At 33.1% G+C, this 10,366-nt stretch overlaps 1 protein-coding gene across 1 annotated transcript; it reads right to left on the bottom strand.

The window, feature by feature from the left end:
* Positions 1–708: 708 nt before the first annotated feature.
* Positions 709–6,800, bottom strand: LOC135964408 (beta-defensin 110-like). The gene is made up of 2 exons (XM_065543111.1): positions 6,710–6,800; positions 709–900 (listed from the first exon to the last, which is right to left on the bottom strand). Exons 1-2 carry the CDS (start codon positions 6,798–6,800, stop codon positions 767–769), a joined length of 225 nt encoding a protein of 74 aa, XP_065399183.1. The 3' UTR covers positions 709–766.
* Positions 6,801–10,366: the final 3,566 nt, after the last annotated feature.

Raw genomic sequence — 10,366 nt, 5'->3', positions numbered from 1 at the left:
TCTTGCCTCAACCAAATTGAAATTTCCTTCATTAGACACATTCTCTGAGGGTATAAAATTGAGTTAGCCAGACACCAGCCCTACCCTGCTGAAACAAAGGTACCTATTCTTGAGATTCTTTATGAGATTTTCTTTGAAAAAAGAATCACGCGGCTAAAAGGGGCTCTGTATCTCAGATCTTGTTATTTATCCTTTTGCCGTGCTATGAATAGTGCTTAATTACCCTACAGAGAGAGCAGTGTTAAATTGTATCATTTCAAAAGCATAGTATTGTTAAATGTATGCAAAAACACATCAGACAGGTCAAAATTGGTAGCTGTCATATTTGTAAGGGAAGAAACACATTTTCTGTTAAAGAAGAGTAGATGACTTAGAGGGATTTTGGTGTGGAAACCAGGATATATGAAGATAACCATAATCCTCAGAGCAAAGCTGGCAATAAGGTCACATACACATATTTAGAGAGGGAGCAGAGTAACTCAGATAAGTAATATGAATGTCTGAGAGTCAAAGCGGAAATAATGAGATTATAAGCATAATTAGAGTCTGTTTCCTTGTTTTGCTAATGTGTTCATCAGTTTGAAATACAAAAATCCCCAATGAATAAGCAGAGACTAAATTCTTTGTATGTAAATAGATATATTTAGAATTTAAAAGTGTGTATTTTCATTAAATGTTGCAAACATTTTTTTTTTTACCTACTCTTCAGTGAAAAACATGCATCTCTGTTCCAGACTTGATCCTCAATAGTACTTCTTTTCCGAGTTTATACGCAGCACTGACTTCTCCACTTAATGCAGTATCCATAATCATATTCAACATCATCACAAAACGTTTTACATATTCCTCTCACTTTTTCGCATCTCTCAAATCTATACTTTGGTTCAAAATAGTTTCTGGCTGCAATCAAGAAAAATATCTGAAGTTATTAGTCTATTATTGATTTGGGGTTTTCTTGCTAAAGAAAGACAAAAACTGTTACAGTTATGAGATCATGTGCGTGCAAGTTGGAGAGAATGGAATATCAAGTTGTTTTGTAGCAGAATTTATGAATCACTTTAGAAAATGACTGAGCTACTAACATTACACTGGCACAAAATGTTTATGCCCTTATCTTGCAACTCACATCCATACTAAACTTCAGCTGGCTCAATCTACAGTAATAATGAGCAAGTGACACACAATTTGGTACTTAATTGTATGTATTTTTGTCAAACATTTGTTGTGATACTTTGTTATTGCAGCCAATTTATAAGCCCTTCTATAATCGTTATAATTTATTTTGATTCTTTATCTCTTTTCTATTTGAACATAGTGGTCACACAAATAGTAATCATAGAGAAACTAGAGAAGACTTCTAATGTACTGACTTCACTGATAGGGCAATTGATTGAGAAAACTAAAAACTAAAGTATTTTAGATATACATAGAGAAACATAATTTTGTTGCACACTGCCTATCTAGTAAAAAGAGGAGCCTCACATTAGTATTCTCTTATAGTTTCTTGTGAACCATCTAAGACAATGAAAAGAAAGATGTTCTGAGATTCCACAATCACAGTTTTCTATTCATACATTAAACTGTAGTAAATAGAGGCAAATTATTTTGCTACTTTAAAGTTTTATTGTTCTTAATGATTCAACTGTTCTCTGAAAATGCCTTTGGAGTAGAAAAGAGACTTTGGAGTCAGGCATATTTTTATTCTTCAATTTTATCAATGTACTTACCTATCTGTGGTCAGTCATTCTACCTATCTGGATGATATAATATAATAAACATAATTATCAGAAATATATCTTGAGTATTAAATTTTGTTATGTGTGCATATATGTGTCAGGAAAAATGAGGCAAAATAATTTTGTTAAAATTTGGAGAATGAATTGAATTGAATTCAGATTTAAATTATGTAATATTATTAATAGAACTTAATTGTCTATATAGAATCTAATTGAAATTTGGAAAAATGTTTCATTTCAACTCAAAATGGTAGGCATTTATTTTAGTACCTAGTATTCACCAAGCATTAGGTTCCGAAATAGAGAAAAACTAGAGAAGATCTCGAAAGCACTTACTTATTGCCCTTAATGAAGCTGGTAGAAAATAATTAAATGTAAGGTGGAAGAGACTGTCAGGTGGATTTTGACATGTAAAAAAGTATTTATATATATACACACACACACATACATATAGACATATATATGACATGTAAATCTATATATTACATGTAAATTATATATTTTTGATATATAAATATATATATATGTTTTAGTGAATGGTAAACTAATTTATAATGACAGAATCCCTACCACTGGTGAATTTTGGTGAAATCTGAAGTTATTTCAGAGACATATTTGATATCACTTGAAGTCAGAAAGACAATGATGCCTAATTGCTTTTACTTTTTGTAACTGTTGCTAGGATAGAAACTTTTTAAGCCAATCAACATTCCTGAGTCATTATATTTTGTCAACTCTAAAATCACCAAAATCTATGGTGGTTTTTAAGATACATTCAAATTAGAAAAATGCATAGACTTACAGAAATAATAGTAATATTTAAAATGTACTAATTTTGTTCTTTTTTATTTTTTAAAGAACAAGAAAGTTTTGAGTTATGAGGAAATCTATAGAACCATATAAAAACAAAAAGCATGCATTGTAAGATTGGTTCTATTGCTTAGTATTTATTTGCAAATTATGGCTCACTGTAGAATCAAAGGTTTGCCATGTGTAAATTATGAATGAGAATAACATCTCTTTGTATTGTTATGAAAATTGATTATGAAGTATATATAAAAACAATTTTAAGGTGTTGAATGCTATACAATTGTCATCCATAAGTGCATGAGTATCTATGCGAGATGAAACTGGGTGATACACACCATGTAAAAACAAATTGTTTGGAGGAAAGATGGGTAGTATCTCTTTCATTCACTTATACTTCTGCACATTTTGTACATCACTAGAGAAATTGAGCCCATGATAACTATTTTTCATAAAAAAGAGAGAAATTCAAATGCTAGTTTGGGGCCTCAGTCAGGAGAATATATTCCAAAAGGTTTCTGGGAGTCTTATCAAGAGTGAGGTACCACAAATAGAGTGGAGATGTGCTGTGGACATCAACACAATCCTGCATGCACGCAGATGGGAACAAATCTGTTAGAAAACTAGAGGTTGAAAGCTCAGTGGTATCCATGACTCAATGTTAGTTTTTCCAAGCGGTATGTAGAGTTTTTCACTCTCCCAAGTGAAGTGTCTGGCATATATCTCTCCATCTCCTCGCAAATAACGTCTCTGAGGGTGACTGCTTCACCTACCTCATGATGCTCCTGGAAATGTCATCCATAAGTGCAGAGTTGAAGGTAGAGGGAGGCAGTGTTGAAAGTAAAAAGAGTTATGTTTTGGAGGATGTTTGCTCTTGCTGGATAGAAGCTGAAGTCAAGGCAGAAGCAAGGCTATGGGATCAGTAGAAAGTTTGAAAAGATATGATCTTTCAAAATCAGATAGAATTAAGTTTCATGCTTGGATATTTTATTTGTCATTTTGCTATATAGGACAAATGATTTAGATCACTGGATTTCAGTTTCCTCATTACATTGAGGTTTTATTGAAATTTCAAAAGATATAATGAGATAAAACATGCAGGCTGCTCTTACGGTGTTAAAAAATTAATAAGCCTTCAAAATCAGGTCATTCTCATTCCCTTTGTCTTTATTTGTCTTTTGGATTTCATGCTAAAACCTTATAAATCCTTACCCTAAGTGGAGCACTGTTACTCACTGTTTATGCCCTGCTATCACATTGTTACTAGTGTTTAATTCCTGCTATGACTTTTTGCTATAGTTTAACCACAAACTTCTGGTCTGAAAGTTACAGTAGGCCAGGGCCACTGTATACCTCATTCACTGATTTATTTCAGCACATAGCAAAATGCTTGAAACAAAATACTCAATAAATACAATAAATAACTGGAAAAAAAGAGTGAGTGAATACATACGTTATTATAGATAGGGACCTAATTCATATTATATAATAAAAAACTTTCTATGCTTTATTACAAATTATTCATCAGTTATTTCCTATCAGCTTAGCAAATGACTTAAGCCCTATATTTGCAGTTTCCTTAACTGAAAAAATGCATTTAATAATACTTCAGAGGGTTGTGTGGCAATCAAATGAGAAAATAGATAAGGAAATATTATTTGGCCCATAATTTTATGAAGCAAGTTTTCATTGTCATTGTAAATGAATAATTTATAGATTTATAGCAGATTAAAATAAACTTTTCTTAATTTACATATTTTTCTCTACTTTTACTGCTAAATGAAGAGAATGCTTTCTTTGTGATTCATACACACATTTAGTCAGCAAATATGTTGTGTTGGTCCTGTGCTAGGTGGGGACAAAAATAGATAAAACATTTAAGCTCTTCTTCCTCAAAAGACAACTACTATTTGTTGGGAGATGATGACATAGATGAGAAAAAAAATGCATCACTTTTAAAGGCAATTCTGAGATATAAGCAAAATGTCCTTGCATCATAAAAGAAAGAGTTGTAAACTCTTCCTGGAGTAGTCTATTTTGACTATTACTACTTTAACTGCTACTACCACAGCCACTACTAATAGCTAGGTTTTATTAAGTGTTCCCTAGCTTTCAGATTCTTTTCTAAGCCAGTTATATTTATTTTTTGATTTACTCCTCCAATAACATTTCCCATTTCATATATAAGGATAGTTCAATTCAGCTCTGCGTAAGGATTCAGAGGGAGTAGGAGAGCAAGTAGCAAACAAAGCTAGGTTTGTTGGACTCAAAAGCAATATATGTTTCATTGCTTCACTAAGTAGCTGACAGGTGGCTGAATCTTCAAAATATAAAAGCATATTTTCCTGAAATTGTGGAGAAGGTCTTACAAGCAAAAAGATGTATCCTCAACATAGATACTGTGTTTTAAAGAATGTGTGATCTATGCAGAATGGTATGACCTTTTAGCACAATAGAAATCATATGGATGTGAACTTTAGAAAGTCAAGCAGGGCAAAGGTGGCAAAAGGCCCTACCAAGCTAAGGAGTTGAATATTATCATGAATGGAGTGGTAAAACTGATGAGATTTTAAGTACCTTTCCAACTTTTTTTTCTCTTAAGGGAGGAAGTAGAGAAATTTTTGTAGTAGGAAATCTATGTTGAAGTTTATTAAAACAGTCTAAATGAGAAACGATGAATAAGATAATTAAGTTAATGAAAATAAAGAGGAGAAAGTTAAACTAGAAGATATTTCTGAATGAGAAGTAGCCCAATAGATAAGTTTTGGATTTGCGGGGAAAGGAAACTGGAACATAGAGAAGCAATAACCAGAAGTCTTTTAGCTTGTAAGACTGCGTGACTGATTATGAAATGACAATGTTTTGGCCTTTAGGATGTATGTTTGATACTGAAACAGAATAAAAGACATGGAACAGATTTTAGCCCTTGTGAGTAACATGAGTTCATTTTGAACGCATTATGATAAAGAATTTGGAGGCTATCCAGTAGGTTCACGAAGTAGTAATAAATACAGTTTTGTGGTTTAAGACGGAGGTTGAGAAAAAGATTTGATAGGAGAAGTCATTGGCGTTAACAAGACAATACAGAGAAAGCACATAAAAATAAGAGGAAAGGGGATTCAGGGACAAGACATTGAAGGCCATTGACATTTTGAAGGCTATCAAAAATAGATAATTCAATTGATAATTGTCAAAATAGCAGTCAATTCTAGCATGTGTTCATAAGTCCAGCAAGATAAATGATTAAAGTAAACCTTTGAGTTTGCTTTATGAAACATTTATAACATGAGCAAGAGGAGTTTCAGTTAATTGATGTGAGTGAATTATTGGTGGGAAGAGTGTAAATGAGTTACTTAAGTGAAGACTATGGGTCTAAGATTCTTTTCAAGAAATTTGATGAAGAAGAGAATAAGGCAGATTAGAAAGTGGCTTGAAGAAAAATTAAGAAAAAAATATGGGAGGATTTTTGTAAGATGAAAGAGACTTGAGAATATCTGTGTTTACTAATTAGAACCATATAACATTGGAAAAACTTTTAAGAATATTTGATTCACAGAATGGCAAAGTCATATGTGTTCAAATATATAAGAATAAATGAAATCTTCAACAAATAACAGAGAAAAGATGCCAGAAACAGGACAGTTGTGAAGAATACCTACAGCCTACTCAACTTACACACTCCTTGAAAACGCCTTTACAAATTCTCAGCTCTCCTTGCAATTTCAAAACATACTTCCTGTCTTCACTCTCAGCTAATGATCTTGCTCCCTTCAATTCAATGATCCAATTGAAGATTCCTGAGACTCTCCACAGACTTTCAATACCAAATTAATCTACCAATCAGCATCTAACTCTGTGTATTCTGCCCTTCCTGTTTATGAATGAATAAAGCATCCCCATGCTCTAATGAAGAGCTAATCCCTTAATCTCTGCATTAGATGTCATCCTGTCTTGCCAACGCAAAAGATTACTGTCTCCACTCTCATTTTCTGTCTCTTCTCTTAACCACTTGCTAAATCTATTTGATATGACAAACTTTACACGTCCAAAATTGGATCAATTGTCCAACCAAAATTTGTTACACCTAGTATCCTTCTCATTTTAGTCAATGGCACAGCTCAATCTTTCCAATTGCTCAGACAAGAAATCTTGGAGTCATTCTTTACCCCTCTGTCTGCCACAGGCAAAATTTACTCCCTCATGAAATCTAGCTAACTCTACCTTTAACAGATCCAGAATTCTACATCCATTCCTCATTGCTTGTATTATTATGGACTTAGTTAATATAATTTACCACCTATATTATTTACTACTTATATTATTTTAATAACTTCAGAAAGACCTTTAAAAAATTCAAATTATGTCTCTCCCCTTTGAATTGCTCTCAGAATAAAAGTCAAGATCTTTTCTAACTCCTTAAAATCCCTGGGTAATCAATTTGTCAAGATATTTTCTCTCCAACTTCCTCTCCCAGGACTCACCTCCTGAATTACTCTTCTCAGCAATTCTTTTCTCCCAGGTGTTCCCCCACACATTCCAGATGTGCTTTTATGAACACTTCTTTCAGCCTTTACAATAGGGCTCCATGACAAATCATATTTAAAATTACTATAGGCCAGGATTGTGGGTCATTACATTCTACTTTGTTTCCTTTTCTCTAACACTTGTCGCCTTGTAATATAATAGATAATCTGCTTATTTCTTGTATTTACTGTTTATATTTGTATCCACTCACTATACTATGAGCTCCATGAAAACAAAGAACATTGTTAGTTTCATTTTTTTTGTGTGTCCCAGTGATATTGTACTCTGACACATAGTAGGTGTTCAATAGATGTTTATTGAATTGGTAAATAAATGAGGGAGAATATATTGAATGTAGTCTAACCTATGTATTATCCGTATTACAAATTGACATTGATCTTTTGGAAGAATATTCCATGCCTTATTCATTTGTGAACCCTATCAAGTTGGATATTACTTAAAAATCAGTTTGTAGTCAATCAATATCAGTTCCTTAAGCCAGGAGCTATAATTTTTCAATCTCTAAATCCAAAACCCATGACATTAAACCTGGGAAGAAGTAATCCACTTATGAAAAGTTGCCTGAATAAGTACATTGCTAATTGGAATTAGATTTTGTTCTTGCCCAAGGACATTGAGGTAAAGTAAATACTGAAATAGGTTGGGTCTGAATACATTATATCAGGTAGGAGTCTAATTTCTCTCTTCCTAGTTCGTGTGAGAATTTGATGGTGATAACTCTAATTTCAATATACTGCTTTTAATTGATTCATATGGGTATTGAACTACCAAATAACAGCAAAAATTCCAACACTTGGTGGCAACTCTTTTATCAGAGTCACTGCTCAAGACTCACAAAAAACTAAATGTGAAGGAAAATACAGAGTGTCATGAAAATTTATATTGTGGGCCATAGGAGGGAAAAATACAAAACTCTCAGGTTTTAGAACGAATTAGTTTAACATTATCTAGTTCTTTTGTAAGTTCACACAATAAAAATTACAATGTATCAGCAAGAAAATCACCAGAAATCTTTCCATTTTTAAGCATTTTTTTGCCTTCCTTTTGTTAATAAATTACAAACTTAGACACATGTAAATTCTGGGGGCAGAATAATTAGTAACACCTTTATCTTTTTAAGGAAGCAGGCTGAAGAACTTCATCAAAGGGGTTTCTAGAGTTTTCAGACTTTTTTTTTTGACACGGAAAACACTTAAAAGATTTCCTTAGGAAAAAAAAATTTTGAGGTTGATGCATGTAGGTTCACATTCTCCTTTAAGTTTCTTTCATTTGTTCCTTGAGCTGAAGGCAGAGGCTGATGGCTTAAATGTATTGAACACAAGTAAAGGCTATCTTAGAAATTTAGATGGTTTTCATGCTCTCTGTCAAGCACTGAAAGAGAGTACACCAGTAGTTTTAGCACAGCCTAATTTATGTGCAGATATGCCTCACGCGTTTTTTAAGGAAATCTCTCATCTTCTTGCTGGCTCCTAACAAACTCAACTCTTATTTTCCCCATATTAATAGTATTAGGCCTCTCAGTTCTGCTTTAGAGGTCTTGGTGCAGTGATGGCTCAGTCTCTACTTAGGTAAAATAAATAAAAATCAAACTTCCATAACTTTCATTTTAAGCATTTATTTTTACTAATCTCTTTCTTGACATAGCTAATACATTCATTATCCACTAGTTAGGCCAATTTTTCTTTCTGGAGCCACCAATATATCACCTCTAGTCCATACATAATATATAAAAAATTTAAATAGATAACTATTTCTCATAAAACACAGAAAATGTAATTGGCCACCTGAAAATCTCACTTTTTTTTTTATTGTTTCCATTGTCATTTTTAAATTTTTGTGACAGTGGGTACTTGACTTCATAAATCAGTAGTTCTCAGCCAAGTGTAAATTTGTCCCCTCCCCCAAAGAGGATGTTTGGCAATACAGGTAGACAGTTTTGATTATCACAATTGGGAGAAAGTGTGCTATTCGCATCTAGAGGGTAGGAGGTAAGAATGCTGAAAAACATATAATGAGCAGAATAGCTCCCACAACAAAGATTACCTGGACCAAAATATCAACAGTGCCGAGGTTGAGAAACCCTGTTATAAATAAATATTGTAAAGATACTTTTGAAGATATTTACACAAGAAAACACAAAACAATCAAAGACTATGTAAATTTTATCTGAATAGAGAAAAAAAATTTCCCCGTTCATGGCTTGTTGTAGATAACGCTTAGAATGAGCATACTTAGATCTCACATCTACGTTTGAAGAATAGACTGGATCCACAGAGAGACCATAACAAAAATATCAAGAGAGCGGCAAGTCCCTGGAATTTCTTGATTTACCATCTCCTTTTGAGTCTAAGTCTGACCTATATGTATGATTTAATACCTTTCATTTTTCTTTAATTTGCCAAAAGATTATTTAATTTTATTTTGAGGGGTAGGAAGAGAGGATTCTGTTTTATTATTATGTTGTGGTATTGACGATGTTTCTTAAGAGTTTTGAATTAATATGTTTAAATTGTATTCCAGAATTAGCTCTTCTGAAAGGAAAACAAATGGTACAGATGCATCACTGAGCTGTTTTAGGGAGGAATACTGTGGATCCTCAGAGGCAGTAGTAGAGGAACTGAGGCAGAGTGAAATTGAAAAGTGAAGGTTATTGCTGCTTCCTTTTGTCATGTATCTCCTCAGAAATAGTCATTTCTCAGGACTGAATAGCTGCATTAAACTATTAGTCATAGTTTTTGACTTTTTTGATCTAAATTTTCAGTTATTTTCTCCTCTTCTTTCTGAAATTCTTCTCCTTTCTTTTTACTACCTCTCTTATTTCTTGATACACATTTGTCTTTACTAAAAAATAAGAGTAGAAATTGAAGCTGGTTGTGATTTTTGTCTTCCATTCTTACACTCGTGATTCTTTCACTTCAGCTCTGTCTCTCTCACAATAAAGATCTGCCCTCTCAATGTCCAGTCTCCCAAGCCCGGTGGATTTATGTATTTACATGGGGGTAATCTGTGGAATAGTATCTAATAAAATAACAGTGCATTTCTACTGGAAGCTTGTATCTTAGACATAAGCTTACCCAATTCTTTGACTTAGGGTTTCCCACAACCTTACTTATGGCAACTAACACAAGGCACATAAAACTTGTGGAACTTGTGGAACATGAAGCACAGAAAACTTGAGGAACTTGCATAAAATAAGTCCCACTACTTCTGGTACCAACAAATCAGGAGAAAAGTGTAATGTAAAGGCACCAGATACGAGCGTGACATATGATCACTTC

This window comes from Macaca fascicularis, chromosome 4, assembly GCF_037993035.2.
Source record: "Macaca fascicularis isolate 582-1 chromosome 4, T2T-MFA8v1.1".
In the NCBI taxonomy this organism is placed as follows: domain Eukaryota; kingdom Metazoa; phylum Chordata; class Mammalia; order Primates; family Cercopithecidae; genus Macaca; species Macaca fascicularis.
The sequence above is the reverse complement of the archived record's forward strand: the minus strand, read 5'-3'. Positions and strand labels throughout refer to the sequence as shown.